The sequence below is a fragment of the Equus przewalskii genome, chromosome 4 (assembly GCF_037783145.1).
Source record: "Equus przewalskii isolate Varuska chromosome 4, EquPr2, whole genome shotgun sequence".
Taxonomy (NCBI): Eukaryota; Metazoa; Chordata; class Mammalia; order Perissodactyla; family Equidae; genus Equus; species Equus przewalskii.
This window is the reverse complement of record NC_091834.1, coordinates 48,250,643-48,271,401: the sequence shown is the minus strand read 5'-3', so window position 1 is coordinate 48,271,401 and position 20,759 is coordinate 48,250,643. Positions and strand designations below refer to the sequence as shown.

Here is a 20,759-nt window from a genome sequence, read left to right as displayed (position 1 = left end):
ATGGGTGTTGTTGCTTTTTACTTTATTTACTACCATGTTGCTTGCATTTTTTTCCTCCCTTAATGCATTACATTTGTAATTTCAAAAATCTTTAAAATCAGGAAATAAAACCAATTCTGCCTAATTATGCCCAATATGCCTCATTATGTCTAATATGCCTAATTGTGCCTAAAATGATCATTTTTATTAAATATGTATGTCCATGTGTATTCATTTGTAATGGGAACTGTCTGAAAGTACAGTTAGTTCTGCAATAATCTGAAAGCTCAAATTTGTTCCAACAAGATCACTATGTTAGAGAATAACTTGAGCATGCCATCTATGCTTGTGTGATTTTGTCAGTGAGAGACACCAGGTGAATGTTAAAGGTTGCACCCAACTGATCTGAAAGGTTTAGGAATATAGAAAATGCACACACATGCACAAGCCTTAAACATCTACAGCATCCTCAGTCCACATATGTGTTACGAGCCACGGTAGCCATTATCTGGTCGACAACTTTCTGTCTGATTTCAGATAAGCATCCTTTCAATGCTCAACAATAACTCACAATCTGCAACTCTTCCAACAGCAACTTCCACAAAAAAAGTCAGGTATTTTTCAGGATGCAGCACCGTATTTATTGTAGAATTTAAACGTTTCTTCACCGTGTAACATGTATGTGTAAACGTGTGCCACCATTTTTATTAGGTTCCGATGTTTCCCCCCTTATGGATTACTGTGAGTTTTTTGAGGATTGCATCCTAATCTTATTTTTCTCATAAGCCCTGTGGATTTTATTGCACAATTTTGCATAGTATGGTGATTTTTAGCAATACGTACGTCATATGATCGTGGAACTGACTATACATATACGAAAATGTAAACAGTGTCTCTGGGTGGTATTTTATTTTTGCTTATTTTTAGTTTCTGTTTTTTTTCCTAAAACAATCATGTATTAATAATTTAATTAAATCTTCATAAGCATTTTTAAAAGATGAGGTGGTCGCCAAAGGATGACCACAGCTGTTCTAGGTGAAGGCCTGAGGCTATTTGGGAAATCTTCACTCGGTCGCTGGTGATACGATCAGGCGCGTGCCCTCGAGAGTACCTAAAAGGCACAGTTTAAGCTCCTCCTGGAAAACAGAGATAAGTGTCACGGCCACATCTTGTCTGCTTTTTCAATCAGTCCCCATAAACGCGAAAAAGAATGCAGATGTGACTAGTCAAGTTTCCATTAAACAATGTAGATCATGTAATAATTCTAATGCCCCTAAAATGGTTTGCATGCAGAAGTTAACATGATCCATAAAAATAAAGATAATAACCAGTACAATATATTCAATGCTTATTGACTTTCAAGCATAGTCTCATTAAGTGAGATTACAGCAACCTGTCCTTTCAGGAAATACAGCTCTGTGGGCAAACTACAAACTTGAACACAATGTGAATTTCAGAAGGAAGAGAAAAAAATGAATTCTCCTCATGTGATTCAAGTCTTGAATTTCCACCTACTTTTTTCCAGAGTGAACCTTCACCTGTTATCACTTTTCCCCCTTTCCAAGGAAGTATCATGTGGTTTTTTGTTTGTTTTTTTTTCCCAATAGTAAGTTACTTAACCTACAGCCAAACTCCACCCCTTATCTTTAATTGGGCAAGATTCCCCCTCTCTCCCTCCCTGACGTGCCCCATTTCTGGGACAGCACCCACTGAACTCTGAACTCGTTCTTGATCTCTGTGTTTTCCTGTCTCTATACAGAATCTGCTGTTGGCTGTGCTGTCTACAGAGCTTTGTTTCTAGCTGTTCTCTGACAAAGGGCTTGTTCTGTGCAGCACATCTCGTCCTCTTTGTTCAGCCTCTGGCTTCAAACACTGAATCACAAATATTCTCCAGCTGGGAATCAGACAAGGGCAGAGATGAAGAACCCAGAAGCCCAACAGGATGTTTCAGTTTCCCAGGGAATTCGCATGATGTTTTACATGATGAAGCTCAATGAAACGTCATTCCGAACCCTAGAAGAGGTGCCTGATTATGTAAAAAAGGTGAGACTATCTGGGAAGAGGCTGCTGTTGCTCTTTTCTTAGTAAGAAGTAAGTTAAATGCATCCTGGGATTTTGCTCACTTTCATTCTTCAAATTATTAAATTTCTAATAAAAAATAACTGTGTTTCATAAAGGCATGCAGCAAAAGTAGGATTTCTACTTGAATTGAATTTCTGTACAATATCCATAACCATCTTCTCCTATTAACCACCTCTCCCCTGCTATGTCACTGCAGAATATGATAAAACTTTAAAAGGTTTTCCTGGACACAGTGGCATTCCAAATTGATCCGTTAGAAGCCCAAAGTCCAATGGTCATAAGACATCAGTAAACTTTGTACCGATTTTGTTTTTAAAGGGTAAACTTGTCTACCACCTCCCAGGAAACTTTCCTCTTTAATTTGGTAGAGTAGTTCTGCAGAATGGATGCACAGCTGACTGAGTCCAACTCTGACTTCCTAAGTTTGAACTTGAACCAAGTTTTCTTTGAAACACTGAAGTGTTCAGAGGCACTTTTCACTTTTGGTTCCTGGCTATGATTGGAAGTGGAAATATCCAGAATTAGAACTTGAATACTGAAGTTCCCCACCCTGTCAAAGTTGTTCCTACAACACTTACTAGTTCAGACCAGAAACAGAAAAAAAAATGACATCAGAGAATATGTTCTTGGGAGTTCAGTTTAGAAAACTTCAGAACTCATGAAATGAGTGATGAGTGAAACTCATAACTTTTTCAGAATTACATATTACTTCTTTCTGATATTTTTAGGAAAAAAATGTACTCACATATTCATAAATCATTATTTTTTATACTAGAACACCAAATGTAGTCCAATATTTATCATCAATAGTGGAGCCTAAAAAACCTATTCAATAAAACAAAAATAAAGCTGAATGAATAAAACTTGAATGATGTTTAAAACAAATGCTTAAAACAACCTTATTCTCTGAAATACTCAGAAGAAAATTCTTTGTTCCTACAGTTTCAATTTTGTCTATCCTGTAATTCTAATCTGAAAACTAGAATCACGTGCATCCTTAAGGAAAGCCTTTTAAAGTGGGTCTGGCTTAGAACTGTAGATAATAGACTTCTGATTATTGCACTTATTTTAAAAATGTATTTTTTAGCGCTCACTTGAAACATGTCCCCTGACCTCATTTTTTTCTTGGCAGAATTATCATGGTTACATCTATGGTTATATTTTATTCCATATCGGATGATAGATTTTGAGCACCTGTTTAGTGTATGTCCAAAATAATCAGATTTCTTTGCCTGTTGGGAGGAAATGATCCTCTCAGATAGGTGTATACCTGCCCCTGTTATGTCACTCTGGGCCTCTAACTTCTGGAAGGACTAATCAGGAAATGTGGAAGAATTTCATACCGAGCTCAATAGCATCTCTTTTCTGCAATTTCCTTTCCAGGCAACTCCATTTTTCATTTCCTTGATGCTGCTTGAACTGGCTGTCAGCTGGATTCGAAAAGGGAAGCCACCAGGTCGTGTGGATGATTCGTTAACATCAATGTCAGCCGGTATTCTGTCTAGGCTTCCACGGTGAGCTAGTTGGTTAGCAACACTGAGTGAATAAACTGAAATTCTCCAGATAAGATGGAAAAGGAACGTGTTATATGGAGAATTACTCTATTTTCACATATATGCCCAAAGATTTTAATTACTGTCATTATTTAAATTTTTGATATTTTGGTCATCATGGGTCTTTTTTGTATTCATTTTTAAAAATGTTGCTCTAAATATTATCTTGATTCCTGAGTTTATTGGTGCCCCCTTAAATTTTGTGCCCAAGAGAAGTGCTTCACTTGCCTTACCTTACTCCCAGCCCTGAGTTATGGTATAGTTATCTATTAGAAAATTAATTTTGCCTCAGGCAAATTCACACACTATAGCAATCTAGGGTGCAGACCCTCCACAGTAAGAGTCACACAAAACTCTGCATTACTACAATGGTCTCCTAAGTGGTGTCCCTGTCTCTAGTCCCACCTCCTTTGCAGCCAAACATTTCCATAATGTGAACCTGGTGGAAACTCTTTACAGGTTCCGTATTGCCTGAGGCTAACATCTGAATTCCTTTCCTGATTTATGGAGGCCTTTGTCTACCAAGCCTTGCTTCTGGTCCCTTCATTCTCCTTCCCCCTTTGCAATATTTGTTCATTCCATACTCTACTACTTGCCATTGCCCAGATGTCACATGTGTTTCCCTCCCCTGGAAATTCATCCATGTGGTCAACTCCAATTCATTTCCTAAGTCTAAATATAGACTCTGTTGAAGAACCACACTTTTCAGCAAATCTTATTTGTTCTTCAACTCTACTCTAGACACCACTTCACTATGGTCCCATGGAATCTTTGCTTACCTCAGATATAGAATTATCACATGGCATTATACTCACCTGTTTTCCTCCCAGCTCTTCCTCCTAGCTTGCATACTTGAGGGCAATGGGTGTTCTTTTTTCATGGTTTTAACTCCTATGCCTAGAATGATGTCTGGTACATGGTAGATTTTTTTTTTTAACATTTAATAATCTTATGGTGTTATGTTGTTAATAAAATTGGATGATGAAGGGACAAAAGAACACTAAACAATAAGTGACCTACTACTTGTTAGAAATGGTAAATTATAATGTTTGTAGAGGAGAAACGAATGGAAGGCTCTTCAGTACATGAGGATTTACCACAGAGGCAGAGGATGAGAGAGGATACCCTTAGAAGTCTGTGCTTTGTGTTGTTGATGAATGTTCTCATTCCTGCTTCCTACCCATCGCTTTTTTTTTTTTTTTTTTTTACTGTTTTAAGAATTTTACTTCTGACAAGTGCTCATTGCTTTGGAATGTTTCTATGAACTTCCCAGTGGGAAACCAAGGTGGACTTTAAAAACATGAAAACTTAAAGATATATGAGAAAATGTAACATAATTTCATATAATTGCATAAAATTATTTACATGGGAAGTAAACATAAAAGTAAAATTTATTTCATAAATGTTACTATGAAAAAGATAGATTTGTAGATATAAAATAGTAATAGTAATAATCAAAATAATCATAATAATAACGACTCTCTGAAAAACTACTCTTATGATTGCACATTGTTGTCAGAATGAGAGGATAATATCTCAAGTTATCTGCAGTTAATTCCCAGAACACCCTAAGTAAGAATTTACAATTATACATAATTTCCTCTGTCTCGTGTCTCCCTTGAACAGAATGGAATATGAAATACATTTAACATACTCAAGGGATATGTAGATTTGGTTATTGAAAAATACCCAGTTGGTTACTGTAATTGCTTCTGAGAAAGTTAAGTGTATAAGTTTATGGAAATTGGACGATTGATGAACTGTAAAAATAACTTGATAACTGAGAAGTGCCCTGCAGGTGCAACTATGGATCACATATTCTGCTGAGTTGGAATGAATTTATTAAAAACTCTGGGAGACATCAAATTGAATGAATGCTTCAGCATTTCTTTTACTATTTCACGTTGCACTTTGGCCACAAGTTAAAATTAGGTTGTTCTCTTATCATAACATTGTAACTTCAGAAATATTAACTGCATCCTCAGTCCTACATTTCTGCTCAGCAGTGTGATAAAAAATGGTATGGAATTATAACAGGATATGCAAGAATCAAGCATACATCTTTTGCTAGAAACAAACCCCCAAAGCATAAGGGAGACGGGTGGGGAGAGAGGAAGAGAGGAGGAGAGAAGGAAAGAAACAACCCAAAACAAACCAGTCCTTTAGGGAGAGGACGGGCAGTGCTTTTCCCTCACATCCCACACTCCTTAAGCTAACACAAACTCTTAACTGAGGTGCCCTTCAGGAGAAAGGTCAAAGGTTGTGAACTTGAATTTGGAGCCTATATTTCTGCAGTTGTATTTTGAATGAGAACGGCAAATTGCTTGTTTTTTGTTCTTGTAGATGTGAACTGCAATTCTAAATTATGAAATGTGCATAATTTTGTAAGTTCTGCAAAGGCTTTTATCTTTCGTAGACTTTTATCTAAAAGATCTCAGCAAAGCAAATGATCTGAAAATAAAATTTAAAAATATCTTTATCTTGTTGCTATTAAAAAAGAAACAAACCCAGATATAAGCAGAGAAGGAAAGCTGACCCTCAGGGTCCACTCTACTCAATCCCCTTTCAGCAAAAGATGAGAGGGGAATTTAACAGGAACTTAAAACAATATTTCAGTTGAAGCCACAGCATCAAGGGGAATCTTTGTGCGAATCATTAACAGCTGAGAGGTCGATTATCATGGCATTGATGGTATCCTCTCTGAGGGACTAATTTCATTTTTTACACCAGGAAGAGGGGCTTGCCACGTCCCTGAAATACATGATTGTGAGAAAAATGGTAGTATACCATTTGTTAATTCATTTATGAGGAATTACATTTTGGATAATAAGTCAAATAGGCATGTGGCTTCTGACAAAAGAAATTGTGGAAATCAAAGTGAAACCCTGAACATGTTTTTCCACTTTGCCATTCATGTAATGGAAATGCTGAGAGCAGACTTTGAGGAAAAACAATGTTTATTTGAGGATCTCATTTTCATTATTACATAAAATTCGAAGTATCTTGAAGATTAGTAGCACGCTTACCATACTGATAGAAGAGGTACATGCTGTATCTTTCAAATCCTTATGTAAGGGAAAATGTTAATCATAGACAAGGTTATATCTTGTTTACAAGTCTGTCAGACGGACTGTGATGTGTAATAAAAGTCCATGTGTCTGAAGAAGCAGATTCTGGGCAGGCCTGCATCTGTTTGCTCTTCTGGAATCCACTAGGCAGACTTCCTAGTCAAAATCTAGTCCTGCAGTTAGCGGTAGATATTTCTATTTATCATAGTTAAACGCAGTGTATCATATGCAGATAATCTGCCTTTCTATCAATTATTTGTGTATGTGACTATAAACAATTAAACTTAACAAAATATTTACTAAGTCTGTTTTTTAAAAAATCTATCTAAAACTTGTGAAATAGCCTGCTACTGACTTAAATGCTAACGAGTGAAAAATAATCACATCTTTTTTTTTTTCCTGCTTGTTTAAGCAGAACTCAATTTCCAATCCTTCATTAGAAAACCGGGACCTCAATTTGTTACTTCCTTTTAGTGTTTCTGCTTCCATAAATTGCATCCTCCCAAGAGAAATTTTATTCCCGATATAAATATCTACAGTATGTTTGTTTTTAATGGGTTCATTTATTCTGTTGAAACAGCAGATTATAAATCAAATTGCAATAGGTTGGAGGAATAATTTAAGTAGGTAAATTTTCAAATAAGTTGGGGACACTCCACTTTTAATACATATGGGTCACTGCCAATTTTTTCTAGGGAGCCAGCTCCACAGTGTTCAACCGTACATATGCACAGTTTTACTGGCCATGACTGCCATGGAATTTTCCATTCCTGACAAGAAAGTTTCGATTCACCAAAAAAAGAATATTTAAAGAGGAGGAAATTAAACTTCTTTGAAATACTTTTGACTCCTTGGGGTGGTAAATAAAGGAAAATTGCGTACTGGGTTTTTATACTTTAGTATCAGAGGCAATGCTGCCTTTGGCAACATCAGACTTCTAACACATGAGTGCCTGTCACTTGGATGATGACTTTAATAAGAAGTTATTCATGGTCCAAAATAAGAGATAAATGTATTTATGTAATATTAGTAATGATATTTTATTATTAATATCAATATACATTTATTAACTTAGAAAATAATTAAAAGAACAGCCCATGAGGAAAGTACATTTTAAAAACTTGCTGGTTTGTTAATTATATTTATTAGGAAGAATGCCTCATTTCCTCTTAAGTTTTATCTTAGAAACTTTATAAATAGATTTTGTCTTTGTTATCAATTATTTAACTTCAGAGGTTGCTATTCGACTAAACTTCCCTAATGAATGCAAGCGTCCTTGTGCTTATTACTCGGGATTTGTGTGCTTATTCAATGGAGTAACTGAATTACTAAAAGTAATTTACTTCTTGCAAAGTACAGAATGTAGCAAATTCACTTCTTCCAAATCTACCATATTGTGTTTGTAAAGGTCTATGGTTTTGTGGTTGCTGCAAAAAGAAATTAAACTAAACGATTGTTTTGTAAATGTAATGTCGTTTCGCAGTGAGAAACAGCAGTATGAATTTGATCCATCTGCAGAAAGTAGAGGTTGCATTATGTATTTTGTTATTATCGAGGAAAAATCAATATTCCACTAGATGGAGCAAAAGTGTCAGTAGCTTTACAGATAAACAGTGTAGGCTCCTGGGCCAGGTTTAAGAGATTTTGAAATAAATAAATAACAAACTTTCTCTGGAAAAATCAATATATATAATCCAAATATATTTATTCATTTATAACTTCCTGAAGCTAATAAGGCTATTTAGAATGATCTCATTTGAATACTGGTTTATTTTCTGATTTATAAGCAAGATTATTAGAAACAAAAATGTCTAATTTATTTTCTTCAGTTTTGCATAATCTGGCCAAATTGGACAGTACACATAGCTCTAATGACAGTTATGAAATAATATAAATTGGCAGACGTCTGTGACCATTGGGTGCATAATTCTATTTGCCCTGAAGGTTGCTTTGAAATTTTAACACTTTGCGATGGGAGCATTACATCAAATTTCATTTGCTTGATTAATGATTAGAGCATGAGAGTATCTGAGAGCTAGATAATTTCAGCATCCATTCAGCCTAATGCTCTCATATCTTAAGAGACCCTGGGAGACAGAAAGGCTGAATGACATGTCCAGTGTTAACATTTCTACTTTTGATGATAGATACATTCACACCGAGATGACTTTGATAACTAAACAGCTTTGTAATTTTCAATCCCCAAATAATATTTATTCTAATTTATTTATTATTTTTAAATCTCAAAATCTTATAAATTAGCTTTATCTTTTTAAAATCCAGGATTAGTAGTGGAATAGCAATTTAGTACCTTACTAGATTTTACAGTAACTGAACATTGACAGGACGAATTTCTAGTATGGATAAAAAATGTTATATAAAATACATAAAGAATTAGCTATTTGGGGGGAATTTATGAAGAAAATAGGACAATGGAAGGAAAGCCTCTATATATACAGGTTATTGATTAGAGGATTATAATGTCTCCTTATATTTAGATCATTTTCTTGGTCTTGCATTCAAACTTAATGAATAAAAGGGGTCTAGGATTTGGTTATTCAAAGCCCCTGTGCTACCCAATATTCCATCTCCACATGATAAAGAAAGCTCGAGAAATACATGTATATTACATATGTCTCTTCCCACAGGATGGGGCTTAGAGAGTTGAAGTTTGAATTCCAGAGTGAAGAGTCATATGCTGGGGGTGGGGGCTGGGAGTGGAGGGAGGAATTGGGAAGAGAAAGAGGAAGGAGCTTTGGTTTATGATTCAAGGTCTGGTGGGAACATTTTTGAAAATGTAGGTGCTATTTCCTGCAATCAAGGGCTTTCCAGAGCTTGATAATCATTTCCCAGCTGTATCCCTTTGCTGAATTGTTTTTAGTTGTGGGCACTCCATGGCTGTTTTTTCCCATTTATGATGGAAGAGGATCATATTCATCTTGCTGATAGAAAGCAGGGAATTTAACTCCCACAGCTTCTCCCTTCTTTCCCTTCACCTTGAGGAAAGTTTGGCTTCGTGCTAAAGTGTGAAAAAAAAAACCTTGACTGTAGTATGTCAGGCATATTTCAGCTCGATTTGTGTCAACCCTAATAAGTAAGTTGACAGAGTAATAAATTGGGTGTCTGCTCAAAATCTGGCACCTGTACAGGAAATAAAAAAGTATTTCAATTGCAGACAGGTTCTCTTTTTTTTTTTTTTTAACAAATGAAGTTTGCCAGGGACCCTCTTTCATTTATTGAAGTCTTGGTGTCTTAAATCTGATTTCAGTTGTCACTGGAACTGACAAGAAAGATAGAAACTTTAAAAAAAGGTTCTGAACTGATGAGACATCAACGAGGCAGATGATTATTTTTGCCCTGTTCAATGATGTGTCCTCCCTGCCTTGTGCTAAGCCGGGCACCTAATAGGCTCTTAATATGAGTTTAGCGAATGATTGAATGGAGATCCATGAATGGATGGATCCATGAATGGATGTCCATGAATGGATCTGCTTTGACACCGTACACTAAAGCTTATGTAAAAAGCTGTAGATTATTTCAAGTTTCTGTTCCATTTTATAAGTTTTAATTTTTCTTTCTGAGTCAGTCATTTTAGGGTTATTGACTAGGATAATTTTCCCCTCCAGGAGACATTTGGACATTTTGTTGTCACAACTAGGGTGGAGAACTATGCTACTGGTACCAAGCAAATAGAGGCCAGGTATGCTGCTGAACATTCTACAACTCATAGGCCAGACTCTCACAACAAAGAATTTTCTGGCCCAAATGGCAATAGCATCAAGGTTTAGAATCCCTGTTTTAGAGAAATTATTAGGCAGAACCATATAAAATTGATATTATTCACCGGTTTTTACCTAAAACTTGAATTCTATACGGATAACGCTCTACTAATGGGTAATAGGAAGCAATTTTAAGATTTCATAATTTGGGTAATTGTTTCCACAGGACAGACCCCTACAACAAAGAATGATCTTGTCCATTTGTCAATAATGACACTGTTGAGAAGACCTAGTCTAAATTAATAAAAGTTAGCAACCAAGCTAACATGCTTTAAAATAAAATGTGTTCTTTCCCCCTACCATGATAAATAACCTGAATAACAAACTGGAAGACAAGGTTTAAATTTCGAGTTCTTAGATTCTTAGGGTTCCAGAACAATGTGGGAGCCCCTGGCCCACGGCCTGTCCTGTCTCATGAGGGACCTCATACACATGTGTGTGGACATCCCAGACTGCTTGTCCCAGCTCTCTCTACATGTCCCAAAACAGCCGCTCTTGACCACCTTGTCACATCCAGGAGTTTACACACCTGCACAGATCGGCCCTCTGGAGGATTGGACCAGGAAAGAGGTCCATGCAGGTGCTACAGGCAGCTCAGGGCCACTTTGACAGGGGATTCTGGAGTATCGAGGGTGTAGCCCAGGTTGAGACAGGAGTTTTGGGTCGACAGTTACCTTGCGTCAAGGATTCACACTCAGGGGCAAAACTGTTCTTTCCAGCCATGTAATTGTTGGAGGAGGTCATCAAAAGGGTGTGACCGCTAGTTGACCCTTAAGGTGGACGCAGACAATTGGAGGAGGCTCCCTATCCCCTCCCCTGTCCTTGGAATGTACGTTCTGCCTACTCTTCTCATATTAGCAGCTATTTCAAGGACAGACCCTTGAGAGAATAAAGTGTTGTTAAGATCATCTGGACTGAATACATGATTGAACCCAGTTACGGCCTCTATATAAATTTCTAACATTCTGGTGGGCTAGTGCGGAGATCTGCTTGTCTTGTGGCACCCAAGGCAAGCCTCATATGTAAGTTCCCTTCCTTATTAAAACTGTCACCTGCCAATATGGAGTGGTCTGCCTCTTTCTTGGGTCTCTCCTTGCCCTCTGTATATGGTGGCCAGTTTATGAACCAACAGTAATCTCAAATTGAAAATTGGGTTTTAAAATCTGATGATGTGTAGTCCTTTTGAAAAGTGTAGGCATTTGACATTTTTATTAGTTATTTATATTAATGCTGTTGTGAAGTTGCCTAGTGTTTTATGTTACAGATTAACTAATAACTTGAAGCATTCAAAATATGAGATAATTTTAAAGTTATTAAACATAATTGAAAGCTTATCATCACTAAGGTCAAAAGTAGACTAAAATTAGAGGCCCACATCTTCAAGTAAAAGGCTAAGTAATGTGATAATTCGTAGAAGCTGACCGTGTAAAGGGAAATAATATTAAAATGGTGAATTTTAATAATATCCTAATTTGAGCTGCTTCTTCAACTGTTATTTAAAATTAGAATATTTACGTATTTTCTCATTTATTCATGGTTTATAAATAAATCTTTATTAGGTGTAATTATCAATTCATTTTACATATTAATGATAATAATGAAAGAAAAAGTCAATTCAATCAAATTTATGAAAGTGATTAAGGAATAGTGGAAAGGAAAGTGATAAGGAATGAGGATCGAGTCTGATCTTAAATTGGATCACAGAAAATTTAAAGAAAAAAATACTACACTTTATAAAACTGAAGTATACTATGTATGTTTTTGAAAGTTCTTGTAATAAGAATTTACAGAAGCTTGGCAGAATAAGTGGCAAGACATTCTGCTGTCTGGGTTTTAAAATCAATTGTTTATTTTAACTAGGTTGTGTACTTTATTTCTAGGGGAAGATTATTCTCTTATATCTTGGGAGCTGTTGTTTATATTACTACAAGAAATATTGAAATGCTATGAGAATCCAGTTTGTGATCTTAAGTATAACATCTAAAAAATATTAAAAGTGTGTGTGTGTGAAAGGGAGAGGAAGGAGGGAATGGAGAGGAAGAGAGAGAATAGAGTTAGCCAGAAGCAGCTTTAATCGAAAGGCAAACTTTATGAGATTAACATGTTTTAAGGCAGCAGGAAATTTACAGTCCCCTTTTAAAAATACGCTAATTATAATTTTCTACCTTTTATACTTCCTTTAAAAAGCACCCTTATTGTACTCATTAAGATTTAGAAATGACAATCACAGAAAATAAGTCATAGTTTTGTCATTTTTATGTTGTATGGGTTCCATGAAACGTATTTTAAGAGACATGAAACAGGAACAGCATCCTAAATTCCATGAGATTGAGAGCACAAATAGCTGGCATCCATGATGCCTATGAAACCAAAGGAAGCACCATGTGAGTCATTTGGATATCATGGAAATTGAGCCTCTTAAAAGGCATGATTGAGCAGTAAGAAACAAAGAAGGGGGAAAGAATTTTATTTTTACATATGAATATATTAATTGTTAAATATTACCTAAAATATTGTAGCATAATCTTACCTCTAAAATATGGTATAATCATTGCTTATGAATTTTATTTTTCCAGGCTGTTTTCCAGGAGCATTGAGCTGACCAGCTACGTTTATATCTGGGAGAACTACAGGCTCATCGGCTTGCCGTGGGATTCTCCATGGACCTGGTATTTAACTTTCTTAGCAGTTGACTTTGGATACTACTGGTTCCATCGCATGGCCCATGGTAAGTTGCAGACCAAGGCTTTATTGACACTTTATGTTGAACTGTGTTTGGCACATAGTAGGTATTCAGTAAATACTTATTGAATCAATGAATGAATGAGTGAATACATAGTTTATGTTACAGCATGTAAAAATTAATAGTGAAAGTTTAACTTGAAATTTAAATGGAAACAATCAGAAGTCATTTTTATTAAAAAGTGAAATTATTAGAGGTCCGTTTTTCACACCTCTTGTATCTAACTGTAAAACAAAATATTTTGAAAGTGATGGCTATAGCATTACCTTTTAATATATGGTCTTACGTTGTCCTTATTACGACGTGCTTGATAGAGTCTACAGTCAACTTGCACAAAATATCAGACTTCGCATCAATTATCAAGGGTCATTGCGAAGAGCTCTGTAACAGCATGGAATCCTAGGTAATGTGTGCTGTCATACGTAAGCTTGATTCAAGTTCTTGGCAGTACTTCCACATTACAAATGAAAATGCAATCAGCTGGGCATTAGCCATAATGCACTTCAGTACTACCATAGTTTTGCAAAATTTCTCATCTAAGACAAAGCCCTTTTACTGCACTGGTTCACTGAATTTGCTTTTGGGGATTCTTGGCTGCACCTTCCAAAGAAATGTTTTTTATGGAAAGCGAAATGGAAGAGCAGGAAACAGTCTAAACCTCTGTAGGGATCAGTAGAGGTTGGAGAATGATTGTAGAGCTAAGGTGAGCAAGTGGTCTCTAAGGAGGAATAAGGCATGCAAAAGTATTTCTGAAGGGAAGTGGGGGAAAGTGCTAATTTTGAAAAACTACTCCAAAGCAGAACTCAGGATTTCAGTGGGTGGTTCTGTTGAGTGGGTGGGGAGGAAGGAAGGAAGAGGAAGAAACCTGGAATAATAATAAAAAATAGGTGGGAGATGGAAAGAAGAGACCTGAGATCAGGGTGAATAACTGAGCTATGTGTGTAGGAGTATGTGTGAGCAAATATCCTTCCCAAGCGAGGATGAAGGAAACAGGAGTAGCATAGACGAGCGTTATGCTTAAGGCAGCTAAACTTTAAATACAGCATTATTTTTGTTAAACACTTTAGACATATACATTTAATGAAACTATGAAAAGTATTAATTCCTTAAAACAATTTGAAGTGAACATATAAACTAGAAAAAGTTATTTATTTTGTGTGCGATAACCTTTGTTTTTGAAAATAATAGGTCAGCTCCTGACATCATTTCCTTGTGTATAAATGCAAGAGGATACTCCCAAATCGAACATGGTTAAGAATAAAATATGGTCATGTATTAAACTTTGTATTTTATTTCAAAATAGTAGTTTTCTCCCTAAAATAAACCCATTGGCAATCTTCCTCACTTTCTATGCAGTAAATGAATATTGCAGAAAGCATACATTGTATTACTTAATTTCTGGAACCTTCTAATATCACACTGTCCTGTACAGATGTGTTTGTTTGGGAAATCTGCAAATTCGCTTAATCTTTAAAAGCCTGTTATAACAGGAAACAAAGAACCAACAAAATATTACCAAATATTAAACTTTAAAAAATACATTGATTGTAAGTTTTCTCAGTTAGGGAAGAGCAATAAGGTAAAATAATATATTAAAACCATGGAATCAAGGCTGTTTAAAGTATGCTTCCCATTAGAAAATTTTGACCCAAATCCAGCGGAGGCAAGCACTAAAAAAATCTGAAAAACTTCTGGAAAAACACTCACCACCTTCAGGCCACGAAGCCTAATCATAAGTTCAAAGACTTTTGACTTGTGATGGAAAGCTAGTAGGAAAAAAATAAACTATGTAGTTGAATATGGCAAACTTCAATATGATACTTGATTTTTAAATTTTATGTCACAATATGTAAAATATTAAAATTGATTTTTAGAAATCTAGAAATACACAGGGATAAAAAACATAATATCAAATTTATCAAGCCTCTTGAATTACTGAGTCCATACTGATTAATTAATTAAATTTATTCACCTGAAAAGTTTGAACAGTTCTAAAATCCAAATGTTGTCATAAAATGTAATAAGAAAGAAGCCCTCCTTTTCCTACTTACTGCATTCCTTTCCTTTCACTACTTGCAATAAAGTAATACAAGTATATTCCCCATTTGTTAATATGCTAAATGCTGTCAGTTTTGAAGAAATAATATATTATATACTTAAATTTTTGTTTTCAAGTTTATTTGAATTACTTCCTTAGGAACCCAAATTATTGCTAAGATTTTGTTTTTGTTATTTGTTAGTTTTGCATACGTTATTTTCTCACCTTACGGGGGACAGCTTGGTATTAGGGGAAAAGAGTTTAATCTTGAAAACTTGAATTCCATCTCTATTTCTATGCAAAAGAAGAGGCATATTTGAGACTGTATGTGTTCTTTATACTTCATTCCCTTTTATTCTGAAATAATGAAAATGAAATTGCTAATTATTGTTAATTTACATAAAAACAACCCTGGTACAATGATTTCTATAGAGTACTTTGACTACTTTAGAAAAAGATGTAGAATGATAAAATTAAAGAGGTCTTAAATTAAAAGTAGCTTCTGGCACACTCAGTCTTCATTACAAAAGGATGTATTATTCTTCTTGTACTTACAATTAGTCATACTAAACATATAAGAAAATGGGTAAAGATTTTTTTTTTCACTTTTTAGCAGTTCTGCTTTGCTTTCTCCCTTTCTTTTTTTGCTTTTTTTTGGTGAGGAAGGTTGGCCCTGAGCTAACATCTGTTGCCAATCTTCCTCTTTTATTTTTCCTCCCCAAAGCCCCAGTACATAGTTGTATATCCTAGTTGTAAGTCATTCTATCTCTTCTGTGTGGGATGTCGCTACAGCATGGCTTGATGCGTAGTGTGTAGGTCCGCTTCTAGGATTTGAACCGGCAAACCCTGGGCTGCCAAAGCAGAGCATGCGAACTTAACCACTACACCATGGGGCCAGTCTTGAAAATTAGTATAGATTTTTAAGTGAATGTTTAAAATATAAATGGGTACTGCTTGGGAGGAGCAAGAATGAGCCTTCCAGGGTGCTGGTAATAGACTTTATCTTGTCCTGAGTGGGGGTTACATGACTACATATATTTGTAAAAATTTATTGAGTTGTACACTTAAATTTTGTGTACTTTACCTATACCTCAATAGAAAGTTGTTAGTAAATAATGCCACTGATATTACTTCTTGGTGACTAGTGAAGTCAGAATGATATAATAAGTCAGAAAATCTAGAAATAGGAGCAAGAAGTTATTATTTGTGACTGTAAGCATAAACACGTGAACTTACACAGCTTTTACCTGTATCAGTTTCCACAACCAAGGAGGGTGGAAGTACCAGCATCCCAATTATTAATTTTATTGTGTCTCTTCTCCAAATCCTTCTTTACTGTTTCTTGCGTTATCAGACGTGGACCTTATAGATGTTTCTCCTTTGCCAGCTGACTTGATGTTAGGCTTTGCCAGTGGAAGGATCTGGAAGGATACTACAAAGCCAGACAAGGGGAAGAGATTTTACTTCCATTTTCCAGAATGCTGTTTTCTATGTGGCACTTAGCAGATTGTTATGCAGGGAACATGGTAATGTCCACCTCGCGGCTAAGCTGTAGCCTTTACCTTCTTGTTAGAGCCTATGGGCTGTGGGGACCGTGCCAGACGACTACCTGCAACTTGTACCCTCTAGGTCCTACACACTCTAGTAAGTCTCTGCCACCAGCAGAGTTCCTATGGTAGCCACAAAAGATGGCTGTCCAAAGATGTCTGACTCTTAGACTTGGTGGAGGTGGGAGGGGCGGAGGACTCTCTTAAATTCCTAAGTACCTGCCTTGTTCACTCTCCCTCAGCTCTATAGGCAATAGCTGTGTTCTGCAGTTCCTACTTCTGTACTAGCGGACTACTCCTCGTTTACCTCTTTCAGTATTAACTACCTTTTTTACTAGTTAACTCTTTATATTAACTTTTCCTTATTCAAATTACTGGTGTGGTTTCTGTCTTCTGACTGGCTCCTGACCGCCTCCGCATGTATCACATAGGGCTGTAAATTAGAGTTCGCCTGCCTGTACCTTATACTAGTCCAGTCTGATGCATTGATTACACGTTTATGCTACACCACAATTTAGTTCAGTTCTGAATTAAAGACGTTCATCTGTAAAATTATCATAAGCAATCTATAAAGTCCCCTCAAACTTTAATTATTTTACTCAATAAGTCAACTGCATACATAACTTTCTATTCATCTCTTTCTGTATCTAAATAAGGTGAGTGATCATAATTTTTGTGTAATTAGTTACAAATATTTATTCTCACAACTTTATTGTGATTAAGTGAATTTCTGTTTGTGATTTACTAAGCTTCAACTTTTTGATTCCTTCTTTTAACAGGGGTTGAATTTAGATCATCCTAATTTCCATCTTTGTTTAAACAAAGAAAATAAACTGATGCATTGATCAGAATTTATTTTGTTTTGTGATGGTGCCAGGATTGTGGTCTATATTGAAGAATAGGTTACTTACATTTGGCTACATTTGTGTTTCTCTTTTTTTAAATACCAGAATATACCTAATTTTTTTTTTTAAAGATTGGCACCTGAGCTAACAACTGTTGCCAATCTTCTTTTTTTTCTTTTCTGCTTTATCTCCCAAAATACCCCCAGTACATAGTTGTATATCTTAGTTGCAGGTCCTTCTAGTTGTGGCATGTGGGATGCTGCCTCAACATGGCCTGACTAGCAGTGCCATGTCTGTGCCCAGGATCCGAACCGGCGAAACCCTGGGCCGCCTCAGCTGAGCACACGAACTTAACCACTCAGCCATGGGGCCGGCCCCAGAATATACCTAATTTTTTTGTAACCCTTTGCCATATATTATGCCTCACTATTTTAAAAATACAGTGTGACAGTATTCATATTGGATCACTGAGGGTAGGGTCCACCCTGTATTTGCCTGAGTTATCGCCATTCCTCTCGCTTTGTCCCATGATTTCTCACCTTCTCTCGCCCCTTGGAATAGTCATCATTCAAAACATATGAAGGAAGTCTCGGAATTTCCATCAACTTGCCTCTGACCCTGTTTCTCATCATTGCTTCCTACCAAAAAACATGGCACCTATGGCAACCATTTTCCTAAATTCATTTCATTGACAGGGACTACCCTATGTCTAATGTCAACATCACACATCTGTCCATAGGAGCACTTAAAATGTGTATGCACTGAAAGATTACCATTATTTCTCTTCAGAGAGCCCCACTTGAAGGAGCCTCCTTCCTAGCAATAACTTATTCTTATCACTGGCAGCTGTAGTCACCTTTAAAGACACAGCCTAAATTTTCTTGGGTGTTCTTAGATTCTATTTGTAGGTGATGTATGAAAAGCACATTTGATACAAAGGTTCTGGCTATCATCTAGGTGTTGAAAGTATAGATGCGTTGAGATATCAACAGGGAAGTCATACACTTGATAATAAAGAATAAGAGTTTCAGGAGTCTCCATCAGCCTATTTTTGAATATTGATACTAAAGTGTAGAAATATTTCCAGGAATAGTTAGAAGCATTTAAGGATGGCCATAGTAATATTTTCCAAGGATTAAAAAAAGCTGTGAAATGAGTAATCAAAATGAAACTGGAAGTCAGAGATGGAGGAAAGATTAATTTCTGAGCCTTGTCTGGCTTGTGACTCTGCTCAAGACAGAGAACGTGCCTATTTTTCTTTTAGTGCTGGGGCCTTGTACACTTGCCTGTTACATAGTAGAGAGAGCATTGAAATTTGTTTCAAGAGATCTGGGTGTGTAACTCTGTGTGTGCAACCATTCACCACACATATAACCTTAGGATGAACGTCTCTGAGATAAGTTTTATTGATTTTATTTACCTCCAAGTTTTGTGAAGAAGTTTAAATGAAAATGCTTTGAGAGTTCAGGAGCCAAGTAAATATGAATGAATGAAAACGTCAACTATAAGGAGGCAAGAGGGAGGCTTATATGAAGATTTAGGGGTTTTTAAAATGGACACAAGAGGGAAAGACTTAAGTTTGGGGGTTTTTAGAATTGCATTGGAGTGATATTCACTTAAATATGGTCTGGGAAAACCAGATTTTGTCCCAAGTAATTTTGTTCAAAAGGAAAATTTGGAAAAGTCTCTTACTAAATGTATATGATGCATTAGCAAATGATACATTTCAGCATGGCCATTTTACACCACAAAAAGCCAAATCAAGTGGGATTCTATACTTTCATTTATTAAACAATTGCAATTGCAACTGAGTTTAATATTACCATATTAAAATAGCACAACGAGAAAGACTGCTTTGTGAAGTACTACGAGAATGCACTAAGTGAAGATTCCTGGAGAAATCATCAACCAGCTTAAAGACTTCTTTCTACACCTATAAATTTTCATTTGTGCATCCATCATTCATGCATAATTTTTTCAACGAATACTTAGTGACCTATGTTATACCAAGCACCAGAGATAGGTTGGTTAATAACAGATCAGGTCATCGATTGTTCATTCTACTATGGATGATAGACATTAGCAATTACTTACAATAATAATAGGGGAAGTACAAAGATGATTATGCAGTGAATTCTAAAATTGATAAAAGAAATTTTGTCCTTTTCATTGTCACTAATTCTCAAATTTCCAAAGTTCTGAATATACTGATCAACTTTTCTCAAAGAGGTGTACATTAAGCCAAATGGAATTCTGTTTAAAATTCATATTCCTGTAATGATGATGCTAGTAATACTATTAACAGTAATGCTAATAATTAAGAGTCAACTATTATTGAAAGTCATTGGAGAAGCAACAAGTATAGTGTTTAAAAAACAGATTCTGGAGCCAGGTTAGCTGAGTTCAATTTCTAGTACTACCATTTATTAACTGAGATCTGGAGCAGGTTAATCTCTCTGTGTCTTACTTTCTTCATTTATAATAATACTATACACCAGATATGACTTTTGTAAAGCTTACATGAGTAAAAACTTAGGAAAGTGACTGGGACATTGTTAATACTGTTTAAATATTACTATTATTATTGGATTAATGTTTATCGTATCGTTTGACATTAGAGTACGTGCTTTATATTAGTAATACAACACATTATATTATTTAATTCTCAGAGGAAGTAGACATGCCTATGCAGTAGGCATTCAATTGTTCATCAGATACTGGCTGGGAACCTACTATATACTAGGGATTCTTCTAATCACTGGGGATAGAGTAGTGAACAAATAAAAGTTGCTGCTTTTATGGAGTTTACATTCTAAGGAGGAAGGAAATCCAGACATAAAACATACATTATATAACATAGCGCCGGGTAGTGATGAGTGCTGTGGGATGGGGAGTGATGGATACAGCAGTCCAGTAAGGCCTCTACTCGGCCTCTGTGATAGGTGGCATTTCAATAGAAACTGAATGAGGTGAAGAAGGCAGCGTAGGAGTATCTGAAGAAAGAGCTTTCTACAAAAAGAAACCTGCTGGTGCAAAGTACCTAAGAAGGGAGTATGCTTGGCAAATTTGAGAAATAGCGGGAAGCCATATGTGGAGGACACCACTGGAGAAAGGGAAGAAAGAAG

At 35.9% G+C, this 20,759-nt stretch overlaps 1 protein-coding gene across 6 annotated transcripts in view; it reads left to right on the top strand.

The window, feature by feature from the left end:
* Positions 1-1,653: 1,653 nt before the first annotated feature.
* Positions 1,654-20,759, top strand: part of AGMO (alkylglycerol monooxygenase) — a 339,471-nt gene continuing 320,365 nt past the window's right edge. For all 6 annotated transcript variants that reach the window (XR_011539063.1, XR_011539062.1, XR_011539064.1 and 3 more), the window contains exons 1-3: positions 1,654-2,022; positions 3,445-3,575; positions 13,038-13,189. Coding sequence is in view for 3 of the 6 variants with exons in the window: in XM_070615814.1 (XP_070471915.1) it covers positions 1,897-2,022; positions 3,445-3,575; positions 13,038-13,189 (409 nt within the window). In the remaining 3 variants the exon portion in view is untranslated. The remainder of the gene's footprint in view (positions 2,023-3,444; positions 3,576-13,037; positions 13,190-20,759) is intronic.